This window comes from Sciurus carolinensis, chromosome 13 (assembly GCF_902686445.1).
Source record: "Sciurus carolinensis chromosome 13, mSciCar1.2, whole genome shotgun sequence".
Classification (NCBI taxonomy): Eukaryota; Metazoa; Chordata; class Mammalia; order Rodentia; family Sciuridae; genus Sciurus; species Sciurus carolinensis.
Window position 1 is genome coordinate 7,369,659 of NC_062225.1, and position 21,755 is coordinate 7,391,413.

Consider the following 21,755-nt stretch of genomic DNA (forward strand, 5'->3'; position numbering starts at 1 on the left):
ATTTATTATGGATTAAATTGTGTCCTGTCCTGCCCACATATTTATATGTCGAAGTCCTAACTGTTGATGTGACTGAATTTGAAGACAGGACCTTTAAAGATGTCATTATAGTTAAATGGCCAGGGTTAGGGATGTAGCTCAGGGGTAGCATGAGCAAGGCCTTGGGTTCAGTCCCTAGCACTGTCTCTCTAACCAAACCACCCAAAAGTTACATGTGGTTAAAAATGGTGGGCTGGGGTCCTAATCCTATATGACTGATGTCCTTATAAGTAGAATAAGAGAGTGCAAGGATGGGAATGCATAGGGGAAAAGTCATGTAAGAACACAGGAAAAGGAAGCTCCTTGTGGAACAAGGAACAAATTTGCCAGCACGTCATCTTGGACTTCCAACCACCATGACTGTGAGAAAATACATTTCTACTGTTTAAGCAACCCAGCCTGTGGTTATTTTTTTATGGCAGCTTTGGCAGACTAATACATGACCTAAATGTCCATCAACAGGTAAATAAATAATGATATAACTACACAGTGGAATACTACTCAATAAACAGAATGGGAGAAAATCTTTGCCACCTGCAACTCATATAGAGCATTAATCTCCAGAATATATAAAGAACTCAAACACCCTAACACACACAAAAAAATTAAAAAGCCAATCAATAAATGGGCAAAAGAACTGAACAGACACTCCACAGAAGAAATATGATCAGTCAACAAATATATGAAAAAATGTTCAACATCTCTAGTAATTAGAGAAAAGCAAATTATAACTACATTGAATTTTTGAAATGGAAGAATCAATAAACCAAATTAAAAATTCAATGGAAAACATGACCAAGAGACTAGACTATTTAGAAGAGACAGTTTCAGGCAATGAAGACAAAATAAATAATCTAGAAAATAAAGTAGATCATGGGAAAAAGATGTTAAGAGAACTTCCAAGAAATGTGGGATAAACATGAAAAGACCAAACTTAAGATTTACTGGGAAAGATGAAGGCTCAGAGATACAAACCAAAGGGATGCACAATCTTTTCAATGAAATAATATCAGAAAATTTCCCAAATCTTAAGAATGAAATGGGAAATCAATACAGGAGGCTTACAGGACCCCAAATACCTAAAATTACAACAGACCCACACCAAGGCACATTATTGTGAAAATACTTAACATACAGAAAAAGGAATAGAATTTTAAAGGCTCCCAAAGAAAGCAACAGGTAACATTCAGAGGGAAACCGATCTGAATCCCAGCTGATATCTCAATCCAGACCCTCAAGGTAGGAAGTCTTGGAATAAATATATAAAGCTCTGAAAGAAAATGGATGCCAACCAAGAATATATGCCCAGAAAAATTAAGCTTCAGAATTGATGATGAAATAAAAACTTTCCATGATAAACAAAAGTTAAAAGAATTCACAACTAGAAAGCCTGTACCACAGAACATACTTAATAGGATATTTTATGAAGAAGAAATGAAAAATAAAAGTGAAAACCAGCAAAGGGATGAACAACAGTAGAAGAACAGTCGATCAAAGGAGAAACTAATTCAAATTAAAAATCAGAAATAAAATTACAGGGAATAAAAATCATATCTCAATACCAACAGTGAATGTAAATGACCTGAACTCATCAATCAAAAGACACAGACTGGCAGACTGGATTAAAAAACAAGACCCTATGGGCTGGGGAGATAGCTCAGCTGATAGATTGCTTGCCTTGCAAGCACAAGGCCCTGAGTTCGAACCCCAGTACTGCAAAAAAAAAAAAAAACAAGACCCAACAACATGCTGTCTCCAAGAGACTCACCTCATAAGCAAAGACATCCACAGACTGAAGGTAAAAGGATGGGAAAAAAACTATTTACATGGATCTCATAAATAAGCAGGGGTTTATCCTCATATCAGATAAAGTAGATCGCAAACAAAAGTTAATTAAAAGGAACAAAGAAGGTCATTTCTTACTACTAAAGGGGATTATACATCAATAAAACATACCAATCATAAATATTTATGCACCCAAAGAGTAGTACCTATGTACATCAAACCCTTCTCAAGAATCAAATAGATCACAACACAACAATGACTATAACGCCTCTCTCATCACTAGATAGATCTTCCAAATAAAAACTAAATAAAGAAGCTATAGAATAAATATAATTAATTAATTTAGACTTAACAGACACATATATAATATTTTATTCATTAAGGACTAAATACAGTTTCTTCTCAGCAGCGTGTAGATCCTTCCCTAAAACAGACCATATCTTAGGCCATAAAGCACTCTTAACAAATATAAAAAAATCAGAGTAATACCTTGCATTCTACCAGATCATAATGGAATGAAATTAGAAATAAATGATAAAATAAAAAATAGAAACTGCTCCAACTTCTGGAGACTAAATAATATGCTATTGAATGACCAGTGGATAGCAGAGGAAATCAGGGATGAAATTTAAAAAATTACTTAGAGGTAAATGAGAATCATAACACAACCTATCAAAATCTCTGGAACACTAGGAAGAAAGTTGTAAGAGGAAAGTTCATTGCACTGAGCGCATTCTTTAAAAGAACAGAAAGTCACCAAATAACCTAACATTACATCTCAAAGCCCTAGAAAAAAAATCAACATTAGAAGCAGAAGACAGGAAACAATTAAATTCAGAGCCAAAATCAATGAAATTGAAACAAAAAAATTTTAAAAATATAGATGAAACAAAAAGTTGAGTCTTTGAAAAAGTAAATAAATTCAATAAACCCTTAGCCAAGCTAATGAAGAAAAAGAGAGAGAAAAATCACTAAAATACATGATGGGAAAGAAAATATCACCATGGACACTACTGAAATACAGATGATAATCAGAAACTACTTTGAAAGTCTACACTCCCATAAAACAGAGTATCACGAGGCCATCAACAAGTTTCTAGAGACCTAAGCAAACTGAAACAGGAGGACACAGAAAATTTAAACAGATCAATTCCAAGCAATGGTATTAAAGATGCCATCAAAAGCCTACCAAAAAACAAAAACAAAAACAAAAACCCCAAGCCTACCAACAACAACAAAAAAAAGCCCAGGACCAAATGGACTCTCAGACCGCTTCTACATAACCTTCAAAGAATAACTTACACCAATACTCCTCAAATTATTCCATGAAAGAGAAAAGAAGGGAACCCTTCCAAATTCATTCTATGAAGTGAGTATCACCCTGATACCAAAACCAGACAAAAATACATCAAGGAAAGAAAACTTCAGATCAATATCCCTGATGAACATAGATGTAAAAATTTTGATAAAATCCTAGCAAATTACATACAAAAACATATTAAAAAAATAGTGCACCATGATCAAATGGGGTTCCTTTCAGGGATGCAAGGTTGGTTCTACATACAGAAATCAATAAATATAATTCATCACATCAACAGACTTAAAGACAAGAACCACATGATTATCTCAATAGATGCAGAAAAAGCATTTGACAAAATTCATCATCCATTCATGTTCAAAACCCTAAAAAACTAGGGATAGTAGGAACATACCTCATATATAGTAAAAGCTATATGTGCTAAACCCAAGGCCAACATCATTCTAAATGGAGAAAAATTGAATCCAGTCCCTCTAAACACTGGAACAAGACAGGGATGCCCTCTATCACCACTCCTATTCAACATAATCCTTGAAAACACTAGTCAGAGCCATTAGATAAAATAAAGAAATTAAAGGGATACACTAGACAAAGGCACCATAAACATACATTGGAGAAAAGACAGTCTCTTAAACAAGTGGTGCTGGGAAAACTGGAAATCCATATGTAGTACAATGAAACTGAACCCCTATATCTCATCCTGCACAAAACTCAACTCAAAGTGGATCAAGGACCTTGGCATGAGACCAGAGACCCTGTGCCTACTAGAAGGAAAAGTAGGCCCAACTCTTCATCATATTGGCTCAGGAATGGACTTTCTCAATAAGACTCCTAAAGCTTAAGAAGTAAAATGAAGAATCAATACATGGAATGGTATCAAACTAAAAAGCTTCTTCACAAAAAAGGAAACAATCAAGAACATGAACAGAGAGCCTACAGAATGGGAGAAAATCTTTGCCACCTGCACCTCAGATAAAGCTTTAATCTCCAGGATACATAAAGAGCTCAAAATGGATGAAATTGGAGAATATCATGCTAAGTGAGATAAGCCAATCTCAAAAAACCAAAGGACGAATGATCTCGCTGATAAGCAGATGATGACACAAAATGGGGGGTGGGAGGGGTTAGTGTTAGGGTTAGGGTTAGGGTTTGGGTTAGGGAGGGGGGCAAGAATGGAGGAAGGAAGGACTGTATAGAAGGAAAAGAGGGGTGGGAGGGGTGGGGGAAAAGGGAAAAAATAACAGAATGAATCAAACATTACCCTATGTAAATTTATGATTACATAAATGGTATGCCTTTACTCCATGTACAGAGAAACAACATGTATCCCATTGTTTACAATAAAAAAATGAACTCATAAGTAAGGCAGCAAACAATTTGTTTAGCTCTCTTTGAGGCTGTCTTAAAAACTGTATTCACTGTAGGATCTTTTGATGTCGTGAGCATAAGTAGTTTATCAAGGATAGATGTAACTCTTCAGCCCATTTCCCTTTAACGCCTGGAACTTGAAACCACTAAGAGCATAATGCTTTTCCCATTAAAACACCTAATGCGTTTTTTTTTTTCCCAGAGATTTATGAGATGAAGGTCTGTAAATCTATATTTTAAAATGCATGCATGTTGGATCATTCTAGGAGAGGGATGTGAAAAATGGCATAATTAGTGTAATAAATGTTGGATCCATGTGGAAAATAATTTACTTCTGAATAATATCTATGAGGTTGTGCAAAAAAAAAAAAAAAAAAAAAAACAACTTAAAAAAAAAAAACAAATAACCCAGTCAACAAATAGGGATAGGAACTGAACAGGTACTTCACAGAAGAAGATATATGAATGGTCAAAAAATATGAAAAAATGTTCAACATCTCTAGCAATTAGAAAAATGCAAATTAAAACTAGACTGAGATTCCATCTCATTCCAGTCAGAATGGCAATTATCAAGAATACAAGTAACAATAAATTTTGGCAAGGATGTGGGGGAAAAGGTTCACTCATACATTGCTGGTGGGACTGATTATTGGTACAACTGCTCTAGAAAGTAGTATGGAGATTCTTTAGAAAACTTGGAATGGAAACATGATTTATCCAGTTATTCCACTCCTCAGCTTATACCCAAAGGACTTAAAATCAGCATACTATAGTGACAAAGCCATATCAATGTTTACAGCAGCTCAATTCACAATAGCCAAGCTATAGAACCAACCTAGGTGACCTTCAACAGATGAATGGATAAAGAAAATGTAGCATATATACACAATGGAATGTTACTCAGCCATAAAGGAGGAGGAAATTTTGGCATTTGCTGGCATTTACCAGTAAATGGATGGAACTGGAGACTCATACTAAGTGAAATAAGTCAGTCCCCAAAAACCAAAGGCCAAAATGGGCTCTCTGATATGTGGATACTAACCCATAACAAGGGAGAGGGTGGCAGGGGAAATACAAAAGTTCACTGGATTAGACAAAGGGGAATGAAGGGAAGGGAGGGGAGATGGAAAGAGGAAAGACAGTAGAATGAATTGGACATAACTTTTCTATGCTCATATATGAAGAGTCAACCAGTGTAGCTCTATATCATGTACAACCACAAGAATGGGATCAAAACTGGAATGGTCACACTCCCATAGGTATAATATATCAAAATAAACTCTACTGTCATGTGTATCTAAAATCAACAAATTTAAAAACAAAGGGAAAAAATTAATATACCCAATGGAAATGCCTACCTATGTTTACCATATGAAAGAATGTTTACAACAACATTATGTGCAAACTGGAAACAATTCAAATATGTACCAATAATTAAAGAATAAATAAAAAGAAAAAGAAAAGGATGAACTAGCTTGGCATGGTGGTGCACACCTGAAATTCCAGCTACTTGGGAGGCTGAGGCAAGAGGATCCCAAATTCAAGGCCAGCCTGGGCAACTTAGCAAGACCACATCTCAAAACAAAAACAAAAGTAATGAACTATTTGCAGCAACATGAATGAATTTCAAAAACATGCTGAATGGAAGAAGCTAAAACACAAATAAATGTATACTATGTGATTCCATTTATGAAAAATTCTAGAAAAGGCAGATCTAATCTATGGTGAAAGAAAGCAAATCAGTGGTTGCCTGAAGAGGTGGATGGAGGACTGCAAAAGGGTTTCAGGGACATCAGGGGATGATGAGAGTGCTCCACATCTTGTGCTGTTTGTCAAAACTCATTAGATGATAAGCTGAGTTTCTGTACTTCATGTAAATGATACTTCAATACAGCTGGGCTGGGGATACAGCTCAGTAGGTAGAGTGCTTGCCTTGTAAGCACAAGGCCCTGGGTTCAATCCCCAGCACCACATACACACACACACAAAATACAGTTGATTTAAAAACTAAATCTACCAACAGTTCCTTAAAAAGCGAACAGGTAAGATGCTACGTTGCTATACAAAAGCATACTTTACTGTAAAAATGTTATTTGAGCAAGTTATTACACAATGATAAAGTATTTTCATCAGAATACAGAAATACCAAACTAATACAAAACTAATAACAGTCTGAAAAATAAAACGAAAATGAGAAAATCATTCATAAGGAAATAAACAAATCCACAATTACAGAGGAAGATCTTAACATCTCTTCCACAAGTTTGAAGAGGGGCTGGAGATATAGCTCAGCAGCAGAGCACTTGCCTAGTACATGCCAGGCCCTGAGGGTTTGATCCAAAGCATGTGCATGTGCATGTACCCAAACACATACACACATGTACACACAAACCAGAAGTTAAAAGATAAAAATACAAATCTTATAAGATTGATTGACACTATTAAGCTTACTCTAATATACGCACACATTACATGTAACACCTACCAACAGTAAGTGAGCACACAGGCTTTTCAAGCTCATGTTGAATATTATCAAATACCGAGTGTGTATCCTACTACCAAGCAAGTCTTAACAGATACAAAAGAACCGTTGACATACTGGCAATTTACCCCATTATGATGTTGGAAGTATTAGACAATAAAATAAAAGATGCAACAAATAATATTAGATGCAAAAAATAAAAAAGAAAAATAACCACAAGTACCCTGCACATTGGAAATTGGAAAAAAAAAAATTCAGCAATAGCAAAGTCAAAATGGAAGCAGGCTATATTTAGAACAATGGCAATGAAAGCATGACCTCAAAGCTTGTGGGCTATCACCCAAGAAACAGGGGGAAATACAGTCTTAAGGAAATAAAAAAAAGAAAAATATAAAATCATGGAATGTGACACAATTATTTTAAAATTCATCTGAGATAGTTTAATAAGGGCCAAGTAAGGTCAAAATAATTTAGGGGAACATTAATCACCCCAGATATAAAGATTAATGTAAACCGGGCATGGCGGCCCATGCCTGTAATCCCAGCAGCTCAGGAGGCTGAGGCAGGAGAATCCAGAGTTGAAAGCCAGCCTCATCAACTTAGCAAGGCACTAAGCAACTCACTGAGACCCTGTCTCTAAATAAAATACAAAATAGGACTGGGGATGTGGCTCAGTGGTTGAGTGCCCTTGAGTTCAATCCCTGGTACCCTCCCCCACAAAAAAAGAATGTATAGAGAATTTCTATGCATCAATATGAAAAAGATAAGTAACTCAAAAGAAAAATGGGCAAAATTTAAGAAAAATTCAAGAGAAAATTCATCCAAGAGAAATCCTGAGTGGCCAGGAAACGTGACAAGACCTTCAAATTTGACTTGTAATCAAAGGAACACAAAAGTATGAAAAAATTTTAAATCTGATAATATCAAGTACCGATTAATATTTGAGCAAATGGTAACTCATGGTTTCTGGTGGAAAGTGAAATCTTAGAGAGCAATTTGCAAACAACAGAGTTGAAATTGTATATATCTTGGATCTAGTTAATCACTTTTAGGCATGAACTTAGACATATAGCTGAGAAAAACATAAAAGGTTGTTTACTGCAAAGTACCTTATTATAGAAAAAATTAAATTTCCTTCAACATGGGAATGATTTAAACAAGAGAATACTAAAATCACTATATGTATCAAAACATAAATTTCAAAATTACAATGTTGATCAAAAGGAAAGTTGTAGATAGATATCTACAGTATGATAATACTTGAATAGAAATGTAAAACACAAACAACATTATATGTCGTTGGCAAATGACATATTGACTTGAAAGACATACACACCAACAATCAGGGATGGAGGAAGGGAAAGGTGAGAACTGGTATCTGTAATGTGCGTTCTGAAGCAAGAGATACTAAGCAAAGGCAAATGTTAGCACTCTTGCATTGGGAAGGTAGGGATGTTTATGTCTGTTTCATGACCTTTTTTGCACAGTTTTTTATGTTTGAAATATTTCTCAATTAAAAAAAGCTAAAGATAATTGTCACTGTAAGGTAGATAATAGAGGAGAATGAGAGTGGGTGCAGGTCACAATTCACAGTATTTAAACAATTTAACTGCTGTGTACACATTTAATACATGGAAAGTCAAATAAAACTCTTAAATATGATGCAGGGGTATTACATTTTCCCAAACACACCTGCTCAACCTCTCTGTTGAGGGCATCTACTTTTTCTTTTAACCTGTTACTCTCTGCTTCTGCAGTGATAAGTTCCAATTTGAGGGTATTGTTATCTGCCTCAGTTTGCCGGGCCTTATTTTCCCAGTTCTCAGCATCTTCGTTGGCTTTTCGGAGTTGGTCCATTATTTGCCGGTTCTCAGATTCCTGAAAGCAAATCTTAGGGATTATTTTAAACTCAACATATGATACATATTAACATTATTTGCCAGGCCACTGGGAATCCACTTGCTACAAGGAGCATTTCTAACACAACCTTGAGAAAACCTATCTGTACTCTTAGTTTAGCCAACTGGTCATCCTGTAGTTAACAAACGGAAGTGTGATCAGGATTATTGGCTCAGTTATCCCCCTAGAAATTTAAGTAAAGTTACTTACTTTTACCTTCAGGACCTGGGTAAGTGTTCTTATATTTCCTTTTGTTCAAATGAAATTCTCATGGCCTCCTTTTCCATACATGTGTTTACGGACCACTTGCTGGTCTGGTTTCTGAGTTTCTTGACTTTTGTTTCTGTGTACTCCTTGCTCATGACCACCACTGGGTTGCACAGAGCTTCTGAATTCTTACATATCTTAAGTGTAATTCTCTTGGTTTAGAACATTTCCTGTCTGGTTCCTGCCTTTCATTCATAACCCTAGCCTTAACTTTCTTGATCATGGATTATAATTCACTTTTGCCTGCTATTCTACTAATTTGCCCTTAATTGCTCAAAAGTAAAATATCAAAGCTATGCCAAGAAACATTATTCATAAATATGCATCCACATGTAAATTGGACATACAATGTGGAACCAGTTTTTTAAAAATCTTCAAAATTCTATCATGAATGAATTGACTGAAGTAGGACTTTCTTTCCAGAGGGAAAATTCAGCCCCACAATAATACACTACACTGAATAATCATAGTTAGGCTATTTTTAAAAACAAACATTATTCTTATGGCTTGGCTAACTCATTCTAAAAAATCAGTTATAACCTCAATAATTAATAAAAGTTCTAGATCTCTTTCTCTCATATCTGTTAATAAAAACCACATTTCTCTATCAAAAATCTGGGCTAAATAAAATGACCAAATTGCAATAAATAATATTTCACTCTAAGTATTTTTTTCCATCTATACTATCCAATCATTTATTTAGCAAGTATTCACTGAATGTCTACTCTGTGTCATACAATGGATGCTAGAATCTACTGGCAAATAAGAAACAGTCCTTTCCATTAGGGAACTTTGAGCAAATTCCAAATTGAATAATCATCAAGCAGTTTTTTCTCTTACCCTCACATAAATACACTATAATCTCTCCATCTTAAAAACAAGTCTCCATTGTCAGCTACATGCATTTTTCTAACCACTGCCTAGTCTCTTTATCCTTACTCTTTAAGCTTTTCAAATCAGATTTATGTTCTCATTATTAAGTTTACTTGATCACAAGGAACTTGTTGAAATTCAGTTATTGCCATCTGGTGGTCTCTCATGAAAGATCTTTGCCAAGTTTGTTGAAGAAATTCTGTACAACAAACTACTTCACAGGCTTTCAAGATTCAGATATTCTGCTAGGTGCAATGACACATGCTTGTAATCTCAGCTACTCAGGAGGCAGAGGCAGGAGGATTCAAGTTCAAGGCCAGTCTAGGCATCTTAGCAAGAACCTGCCTCAAAATAAAAATTTAAAAGGGCTGGGGGTATAGCTCACTGGTAAAGCACCCCTGAGGTTCAATCCCCAGTACCACAAAGAAAAAAGATTCAGATATGAAAGATGATAGCTGAGCACAGAGTATGTGCTTTGGAAGAACCTGGTACAACAATATAACATTCATAAACTGAGCTTTACTCTCATCAACCTTTTCCCTCTTTAACTTTCTATAGTACTCACTAAGTGATTCTCTTAAAAGTGCCACATAATTTCACATAGTTAGGTGTGGATATGCTGCCATTCCAATAATATCTCCTATTTCTCAAAGATAGGAACCATATTTTAATATTAAATTTAGTTTTATGACCAGGTAATAAGTGAAAAAGGAGTCTGTAAAATGTTTCTCCTGCCCTTCAACCACCCAGATAAGAGCTGCATGGGGCTTGAGACAGGCAATTTTATAAAGAAAGCAAAACTTCTCTTTGGAACTCTCCATTCCTCCTTTCTAAGGTGCCTTTCCCACCCAGTTCCCGAGGCTAGCTCTCACCAGCCACAGGGCTCCTTGCAACATTCCACCTGCCTCGACAGAAATCCTTTGTGTTGTTGGATTATGGCCACACAGCCTCTTCTATTCTCTTTTTTCTTTATTTTATTTTTCGTTATTGGGGATTGAACCCAGGCACGCTTTACCAGGAGCTACATCCCCAGCCCTTTTACTTTGTATTTTGAGACAGGATTTCTCTAAATTGCTTAGGGCCTCACTAAATTGCTGAGGCTGCCTTGAACTTGTGATCCTCTTGCCTCAGCCTCCTGCATCACTCACTGGTCACTGGGATTACAGGTATGCACTACCTGATTTTGTCAGCAGTATGATTTATTCTTCCTCACATCTCCAGAATAATATTTATCAAAGACAACTCTCTAATAACTTACATGCCTAAGTTCTAATGAAAGTGTCCTGAAAACAGGGTTGAAAGTGGGTCCTTCTTACCTCTCCATTATCACTAATTTATACCCTCCAGTGTAGCCACAGGACCAACTCCCCTCGCTTACCCCTTTGCTCATGGTGTTCCCATTGTCTGGGAAGCCACTATTTCCTCAGGGTTTTCACCTCTGGCACCACAGCACCTCGCACATGCATGCCTAAACGAGTGAATGGATAAAGCACTGCACACTCCCTGCTGGTCCCCCACTACCAAAGTGGACCCCTGTTTCCTTTTATTAGGTGGTGCCTGAACCTATCCAGTATCACAAAATGCAACATCTCAAACTCACACTGGGATGCAAAAAGTGGAGAGAAGTTTGGTGTGATGTGTGAAAATCAATTCTAGAACCTAAGTGTTCCCATCCCGAGTGGTAGAATTTCAGGTGATGTGACTGAAAAAACTAGGGTGATAAAGGGAAATGTCTGCCATTGGCTGAAAGCTTGCTACGTTAAAGTTGTTCTGTATATCCGTATTTATTTTTTATTTATTCCAGGGTATATTTAGATGGCTCACTCTTTTAGGTGTTTTAAATACTTTATCTCATGTACTTGGGTGTTCTTTCAATTGCAGATGGGAAACGGGAGACTCAGGTTAAGCAGCCTGTATAAATTCATGTCATCAGTGAGAAGAGGAGCCACAACTCTGATTCCAAACTTCTCTCCATTTATGGTACTGTATTACTCGTACCTTAAAAACAGTAAGTGTAGGATACCATGTGCTTTGTCCACTCAAGGCCTGAGAGCAAGGATGACAATTTAGGGGTCCTCAGAATCTCTTATAACTCAAAACCCTTAACAGTCCTATGCACACTACAAACAATGGTCTACATGTTTTTGGACTGATAGTCAATGACATGTTAATTAAAATAACAGTTTTGAGGAGGGATGTTCTCATTAATGGTTTGAATGGTATATAGGTAACATCATCCCTATAATAATGACCAATCCACCTACTCTATTTTAGATATTTTATCTAACAGACATATCTAACACCTTTGGTTAAGCTCTCTGCTTATTCCAGGCTACTCACACACAGAGATACCACATTTGGAATCATCTGTCATGTACATACACATGCATGGTCAACATTTGCTAACACGAAAAATACAAAGGACAGTCAGTCATCTGTCCTCTGGTCCTAAGAAACAAATGGCTCGGTCACCAGGCGATCAATTCTTATCTGCTACATAATCAGGCAGAGCCACTTTTGTTGAATGCTTGTAACTGAAACCTCCACTGTTTTCAAACAGAAGTGAGGTCAAGTTGATTCTGGCCCTTTGTCTTTCATCTAGTTAAGAAGATTCTGTTGGTCTAGAGTGTTTGTTTTTAGTTTAGCAAACGAAAGGCACATATTCTGGAGTCACCTTTCTGGACACTGGCAACATTCTAAATACATAATTAACTCACCATTGTCCAAAACTAAATATGCTATGTACTAAGACTTGATTAACCTGTTTTGATTAGTATAACCGATTACTAAATTAACTCTCGTGAAAACTCTTAGGACATGAACAAAGGAAAAAAAATCTATACATACTTCGGACTTCAATATATTCTTCAGCTTGTTAACCTCCAAATTAGTATCTTGGACCTTCTGTTTTATGTCATTAAGTTCATTATGTGTATCATTCAATTTTTTGGACAGTGCTATGGAAAAATGATAGCTAGATTTGAACACAACAAATAAAGGTAGTACAGATAGGCCCATATAACCAACACCCAAGTTCTTTGATTATTATCCATTTTACACTAATTATAGTACTTTTGTCCAATTAATGAACCAATATTGATCCAATATTAACTGAAGTCTCTATTTTATGTAAGTTTCCTTCATTTTTACATAATGTCCTTTTTTTGTTCTAGGATCTCATTGTTCATTCACTTTCAATAATATCTCAGATAATTTCTTACAATTGACAAGGTTGTTGCATCTTTATTGCTGTTTGTGTAAATTATAACTATTTGATAGCTAAAAGAATACAAGTGCTTCTGATGTAAAGTAAATACACTAAGAGTGATAACAGGGGAATCTGAAGGGGAAAGAAACTTTCCAAATAGAATTTTTTAATGTTCAAGTTAAAATAATATTAATGGAAATAAGAACTGTGATTGGACTGAAATTATACTGCTTAGAAACTAATTACAAAAGGAATTTTCCTAAAGACCCACAGTGCTAAAGAGGACCAAAACATGCGGCATAGTCAATACCCTCACATTTAAGCAGAATAATGTGCAGTGCATTAAATAAATGTTTTTCTTTTAAAGTTCCTGATGGCTTTTATCCTCATTTGTTGGTTTATTCAAATACATATTCTTCATTAAGGAAGTACTTTCTAAGGCTTAATACAAATCTATTACATCTCTATTCCTTTTCTTTACTATTTAATGCTTTATGTCTGAGAATTTCATTTAGAAATTACATAGCATATTCTGTTTATAAATTTTTTTAAAAGGCTACTTCTGATAGCTGAACTATTCTACAAAATGAAAGGCGGGATATGCCTCAGAAGAAATACGTATTTTTTTCTTAGAGGAATTCTAGGAACAAGTATACCTGGTTTTCTTGTTTGGCCTTGCTAAACTGTTCCTGGAGATTGTCAGTCTCATGAGCCAACATATCTCTTTCCCTGGCAATTTGACCCAGCTCATCATTTGTTTCATCCAATTGTCGACGCATTCTGGAAATATCTTGTTCACACATAATTAGGGCTTCAGTAGACTGTCTATTCCACAAATCAAACAGCACATAACATTTTACTGAACGGATTAACAAATTCTCACAAGACAAGATGAACAGTTAGCATGAAAACATTTGAATAAGTTTTAAACATTTAAATTTACAGGAATAAATACTGCAAAAACCGTGCTTTAGAGTTTTACTATGTTGTCATCATTTCACTATGTAAAGGTACTAAATATACATAATAGTTAATGATCTGCTAAATATTTGAAAACTTGTGACACTCAAGAATAGGAAGGCCTTCATTCTATTTGTTATGGCTTAGTCTCCTTGGCAGGATCCTTCCTCTGCCCTCTTAAAAATTAACATTTTTCAGATCTCCAATTATAGCATTCTTCTCATTCTAGCCCTTCTCTCAGAGAAAACCCATTCAAATCCTCCCAACCACATCTGTACCCACATAACTCCAGAATCATTAGCTCCAGACCAACCCCTGTTCATACACACTCCAGCCTCATGTGGACATGGCTATGATAGGGTCAGAAAGACTGTTCGGGTTCAGAGGTAAAATCATCTTTCTCCTCGCACATCACTCATGTTCAGTATCCATCCCAAGCTAGAAACCTGACATTTTCCTAGAGTCTTCCTCATAGGCATGTCACTCCTGTCCCCCCAAATATGGCCCAGTTTCCATCACCTCTTCTGCCTGCTTAAAATTCTTCAATGGTTTCATATTGCCCAAAGAATAAAATTAAGAACCATTTGTCTTCAACACAGGTCTCTTCCAGCATGTTCAGCTTCCTCTTAGGCTTTGGATTCCAACAATACTCACCTACTTGTAGTTCAAGGGGTTTTTTCAACATGACCTGTGGCTTTCTGCCGTTTGCCTATCTCAGTGCCCTTTCCTGTACTTTACTTGGTAAATATCATCCCTTCTTTCACTTCCCCAGGCAGAGTTAGGCCTCCTTCCAACATTAGGGAGTTATCATCTTACGTAGAACACTAAGCCCTCGGTTCTTACTGTCTCTGCACCTTACAGCATGGTGTCCCCAGTAAGTGCTCACATTTTTGTAGAATGATTTACCTTGATGCCTGTTCCATCTCAGCAATGATATTCTTCATGCCTGAAATGGTCTTTTCCTTGAAAAATAATATAAATATTAAATAAAAATTATCTTACTGTTATTTCTATTAAAACTGAGTGAATAAAAAGAAAATTCCTCTCCCCTTTTGACTTCCATTTGTTTTTTTAAAAAAAACATTTTTGTTCGATCCCCACCCCCAAAAAAACAAAACAAAATAAAAACATTTTTAGATGTAGATGAACACATCTTTATTTTATTTATTTTTATGTAGTCCTGAGATCAAAATCCAGTGCCTTACATATGCTAGGCAAGTGCTCCACCACTGGGCCACAACCCCAGCCCCTCCATTTGGTTTTGAATAGTTAGGTTCTATTCTTTTCTACAATTTAAAGCCTAGTATATCAGTGGGAATAATTACACTAGGCAAAACAACAGACTATGTTCATTAAAGTAACAACTTCACTTTAGTATATTGATAGGAGCTCATATATCAAGTACTTTGTTAAAAGATTTGTGCAGTCATCCAATAAGACAAGACACCAATAACCACCCTGGTTTTAGAGGCAAACCAAGTGGTGTGACACTGGTATGTTTTATACTGAATGGGACTGATTCACCTCTTTACATTTTTTGTTATAAAGCCAGAGACATGAATCATGTATAACTAAATTTAGCTCTTAATAACTTTGAACAAGTATATTATTTCTATTACTCAGCAGTATCATCTTCAAAAAGCTTGCCCCAGGGGCTGTGGCTGTGGCTCGGTGGTGAAGCACTTGCCTAGCACATGGGAGCACTGGGTTCAATTCTCAGCACCAATATAAATAAAGAATAAAATAAAGGTTTATCAACATCTAAAAAGAAAATAGCTGCTCCAATGGAATTACTTGCAAAAGTATATTTTTAACATGTAGGTGTGTGATCCTAAGGAGGCCCACACCAAAGATAACAAGATGCACCATTTATATTCTCCCCTTTAAGAGGTGTGGTGAAGGAAAAGAATAGTAGAGTCAGTCAAGACTGAAATGGGTTGTAACACCTTAACGCTTTCAGTATTCATTGTCATGTCTCCTTCTAAAACTCTTGCTCATCCTGAGCTAATCTAACTATAACAGATACTTACAGCTAATATTAGCCTTAAAGAAAAGCAGGAAAATTATTCTTTCACTAAATACCTAGCACCTTGCTTTGGATTTTTAGATCCTTCGTAACCAAGAAAAAAAAATGAGAAACCAAACCTAACACTCCCAACCACTTTTGTCTATGTCTCTAAAGAGAGTTCCGCATGCATGCACTATCTTCTTTTATTCATGTGTCCCTTGCCAGGGTATTTTAGCTTCAATTTCCCTTCCTGCCTTCTAATAGAATGGTGAAGAGTCTACATCTGGCAAAAATGAATACTGGAGTATGGTTAAAATACCCTTTAAGAAGAAAAGCGTATGAGGAAAATATCAAACACAAAATACTGTTTACTGTTTGCACGTTTTAAAAATATCACATAGTACATTTAAAAACAAATACTGAAAACCTAATTGAACTTCTAGTGCTTTTGAAAGTCATTACTTAGTTAAGCTTGAAATATGCTGATAAGCCTAAAAGGGAATTTCCTTTATTAATAGATGTTCACCTTAAAAGAAGATGATCCAGGAACACTGCAAAGTACCCAGGACAACAGAATTACTGATAGAATCCAAAAATGCATCCTCTACTCTCTAGCTTTCTCTTAAAAAGACCCTAATACTACCATTCCTCACAGCTACCAACATTAGCAATTTAATATTCCTGAATAATCTCAATATATTCCTTGAACATCTAACCAGGAAAAAAGATTCATGTTAACTGTTAGAATCAGTCTGGACAGAATGTCATAAGTATATTTAGAAAAAAGAAAACTGAAACTTCATATGAATGTTCTGGCTTTTATTATTTAAAAACCTATGAAGTAGCTACTGAGGTCTTTTGCCTTAGTTGGTAGTAAGAGTAGAAAATCTCTTAAAGCTATGATTACTCCCCAAATTTTTCACCTTATTCACTATAATGCAGGCTTTTCAATTAATTTATTCTGTATCTCCATATTAGACTATATAACAGTCCTACTTCACTGAAGGACCTTATAGTTCAGTTCTGAAATATCATTACATGAACATTCTCTTAATTTTCTAACACTGTCTTTAAAATTTATTTTCCATTTAAAGGATGGATGAGATTACTTGTATAAATCTTATATAAAGTTCTTAATTTTGAAATGAACCTGTCACTCAGAATTCCTTGTGAAGTAAAGATAAAATCAGTACAGTCAGCAAAATAAATGAGATTCTAAAAAATGTAAAAATTTAGTTTCTGAATGTTAGTGTTTTAAAAGGAAGTCATGCTTTACTATTCGAAAATGTTTTGAATATAAGGAGAAGCAAAATTCCACTTAAAATCATAAATATTAAAAATGAGTCAGACTTCCCAGGTTTACCAGCAAGTAAACCTGTATCTACTATCTCATGCCCTCTGATGACTTCAATTACGCTTATGTTCCCTAAACTATTAATCAATTTTCTCTTCAAGCCTAAAATCCAAGAGCCTATGCATATTTCATCTACATGTCCCAAGGACAATTTTAACTCAGCATGTGAATAATCTTCCTCACCTAAGCCTGCCCTATTTTCTGTGTTCCTGCTTCACTCATGGGACTATTTGTGGTTCTTAAGGCAGAAATCACATATACCAATTTTACTTCTTCACAAGATCTAATTCTCACCGATACTGCAACTATCCTCATACAGGTCTCACCACTATTCTTTAACAAGTGTCCCTGTCATCATTCTCATTTTCTATAATATATCTTTTATGGAGTGTACAATTGCAGAATTTTGCTCTGAATAAAGATGCAAGCCAGGTGTGGTGGCACATGCCTATTATCCCAGAAACTCAGAAGGCTGAGGCAAAAGGGTTGTAATTTTGAGCCTCAGCAACTTAGTGAGGTCCTGCCTCCAAAATTTTAAAAAATAAGAAGGGTTGGGGGATGCAGCTCAGCGGTAGAGTGTTCCTGGGTTCAATAACCAGTTACTGGAAACAACAGCAGCAATATTAAGAATGAAACTCTAACATTTCATTTACAATTATAATGACCTGCTATATCCATGATGGTAGAATTTACATTCAGCATTACATGTATTTTGTGATTTGTTTGTTTTTCTGTTCTATCTCATCTTTCGCCCTTCTATATCAATCTCTTTGCAACCCATCTGTGACCATACTTAACTATCAGGAGGTCTCATGTCGTCTCTCTTGAAAGCCACTGAGCTTTGAAGTAAGCTGCTCTACCCATCTGCATCACTTCTTACAGTCCTAGTCTCCTAAATATTTTTCTGGCTAATTTCTAGTTACTTTTCAAGGAAGCCCAGGCACTGTCACTTCCTGGAAGATTTCCTAGACCCTCCTTCTCCCCTAACCCATTTCCCAGGCTAAGTCAGATGTGTTTTCTGTCAAACTCACTAATACATTTTTCTTATGTCATTATGGCACTTATCAAATTCATCAAAATAATGTATTTATCTGTGTATTAGGCTACATTATAGGTCACTCACCTTCAGTTTCAACATAACATCAGGTACATGTCAATAAATGTTCAAAGAATGGGTAGAGGGATGATGAATTCATGAATCCATTTCCTCAGAATGTGGAAAGACCTTATTCTAAGGATGTTGTCTTTACTTAAGACATTTATGGAAAACAGATTAGCAATTGGCTTCACAATTTATGAGCTAAAATAGAACACCAACAGCAATCTTCACAGCAAGACCTTTTTCCATTTAACAATAAGAGCAAAATATATGGGATGAATTATCATCCAGCTTTATGTACCAGTACCATATGATCTATTCTCAAAGGCTGAGGATGATATAAAAAGATACTCCTAGTTCAATCAAAAGGGCAGTTTAATGGAGTAAAACATACTGCCTCGCAGACTACCTGAAAATGTCTTTAAGAAGAATTCAGTCTCAATACCTTAATTCTGATATTTGAGTTAGTTATTGTCAGGTGAACAAGTCACTATTTCATGATAGAAAAATCAATTTAAAATGTTACCTAGGTAAACTGCAAATTTCCCAAGACTATCTTAAAATATTTCAATGTCAGATTTAAAGTTTTAGCTCTCTAAAAAAAAACCTTTGAGAAAACTCCTACAGCTTTATTCAGATTCAAGAGAGCACAGTTAATATTTAAATATTTCATTTGAACATTCCTTGTCCACCCCAGCTCTCAGAACATACTTTCATGGCCAAACTCTCTCCAAGGGATGCAATATTCTCAGATTTTTATCCAAACATGCTTGCAGGCATTCCTTTTCTTTAGCCAGATCATTGAGGGTTGCACCAAGAATGCTGATTTCTTCTCGTTGTGCAATACCTTGCCTTGTAAAATTATCTAAATATGTAATCATAAAGGTGTTGGTTTAATCAAGACAACTCTTTTTCCAGTTTGAGCAGATTCAAATACTTTTCAAAGTTCCTCTACATTATATTCAATGACTAAAAATAAGAGTACAACATTCTAAATAAAATTTTCCTTTTATTAGTGATTAAAAAGTACCATCCATCAATAAATTCTAAATGACTCATAAACATAAAAACACATACCTTTGAATTAGAACAGCAAAGGAAAGATGCATAAAATTTCTCAAAGTAGATTTACATGTGTAGTGGGAAAGAGAGGGTGGATGAAAGAAATAGGTGGAATATCAAAACAATCTGTGGTTTCTGCCATCCTTAATTTCTCCTCCCTTCCCTCCACAAACTAGAAGACTGCTGCATATAAAATTGGTAATAAATATTAATAAACTATTCAACTAAGACTTCATTAGAGTCAATGTCTTATAATATTCTTACTTTTTCTGATTTTTCTAAAATTCCTAGGAAACATATCATCCAAGAAAGTATGATTCTATTTGTGAGAACTGGTGAGGCAATGGCAATGTTGACTGCTGAAGGATTGCTATAAAACATTGGCTTTGAAACTGTGGTTTCTCAACCAGCACCATCAGTACCATCTGTGAAATGAAAATCCTTAAGTCCTCTTCCCAGACCTACTGAATCAGAAATCCTGAAATGGGCACAGCAATTTGCTTTAACAAGCACACCCCTCCCCATGCCCCACAGTGATTCAATGCACAATAAAGGCTCAGAACCACTGGTCTAGAGCAGAGGTCCTAGGTTTTCAGAATTGCCTAGGTAAACTGGTGAAGACACAAAAGCTCTGGCCCTTGCTATTTCAAGGAGTCTGGCTCCAGAGATTTTCATCTTCCAGGTGATTAGAATGTACCCAAAGTTTGAAAACCACAGGTCTAGAGCTCTACAAGATCTCTACTAGACCAGACCTCTAGATACTGCCTGTTAAGTTAAACCCTGCCAAGGGTCCCTCCTGTACCATGCCAAGGGAGGTACTGTCCTATGTCACACAGTATTTGAGAATGTATCATGTCTCTTTTTGTAGGCAGTGCTTCCTATAAGGCAATCCACATGTTTTAGGTGTTCTAAGATCTGAGTTTCTCACTGTCAATCAATTAATTGATTTCTTAAAAGCCTCTTATATCTCCTAGCTTCAAAACACAAAAAAATCCTCACTTAACATCCCACTGAAACGACCACCCTATTTCCTGCTATCTTTTAATAGTCAAACTTCTTGAGAGACTTTTCTATTCTTTTCACCTGTACTTCACTTTCCATTTCGAAACTCACATCCAATACTATTTAAACTTTAAAATCTCCAATGTGCCAAATCCTATCAATACATTTTTTTATCCTTATCCTTATCCACTACTTAAAAGTACCTGACAATTGATTATACCCTCCCTTTTTAAAATACTTTGCTCTTTGCCTTCCAAAATACACTCATTTCTAGGTTTTCTTCCTGCTTCTTTGACTGTTTCTTAGTACTGGATCATCAACTCCTCTTTCTCTATATTTTCCTTAGGTGATTTTATGGTTTTACAATACAGTTTATAGGTTGATGTGTCCAAATATATATTGTTAGCTTAGATTTGTCTTCTGAGATACAAATTTATATACCCACCTTCTTACTTTACATCTTTACTTGGACTCAAAACATCAAAAATGAGTTCTTTTTAACATTACCTTTATATTTCGCTTTTAATACTTCTTGTTTCAATTAATAGCAATTCTACCTAATTGTTCATGCCAGATGTTTATTGAACTACATAATAGCAAATGTTAAAATTTTCCTCTGCTTAAAAATAGGCTCTTTAACAGTCCTGATAAACATTTACTATATATTTATAAGATTAAGTTACAACCATACTTTAGTATACACTTTAGTATACACTAGTATACACTAGTAAGTATACATTTAGTATACACTAGTAAGAAACACATATAGATTTTATAAAAGTTGTTTTCTTTATAAACCCAGTGATATCCTAGACATGATCAAACATACGTACACTTTCCACCAAAAGTTTTATATATATAAATATGTATATATTTATATACACATACACAGTTTCATTACAATAGCTATGAGCAAGGTGCATTAAAAAAAATTGTAAATTTAAATTTTATCATAAATTTTAAAAGTGTAATTTTGTTTAGCTATGTCTTCACTGACAATTTAAGTCATAACTTAATATGGTCCTAAATCT

At 35.4% G+C, this 21,755-nt stretch overlaps 1 protein-coding gene across 1 annotated transcript in view; it reads right to left on the minus strand.

The window, feature by feature from the left end:
* Window positions 1-21,755, minus strand: part of Tsga10 (testis specific 10) — a 109,311-nt gene that overhangs the window by 26,603 nt on the left and 60,953 nt on the right. Inside the window, 6 exon segments of the mRNA XM_047522211.1 lie at window positions 8,685-8,870; window positions 12,879-12,989; window positions 13,896-14,064; window positions 15,106-15,161; window positions 19,372-19,418; window positions 19,421-19,525. Coding sequence (XP_047378167.1) covers window positions 8,685-8,870; window positions 12,879-12,989; window positions 13,896-14,064; window positions 15,106-15,161; window positions 19,372-19,418; window positions 19,421-19,525 — 674 coding nt within the window.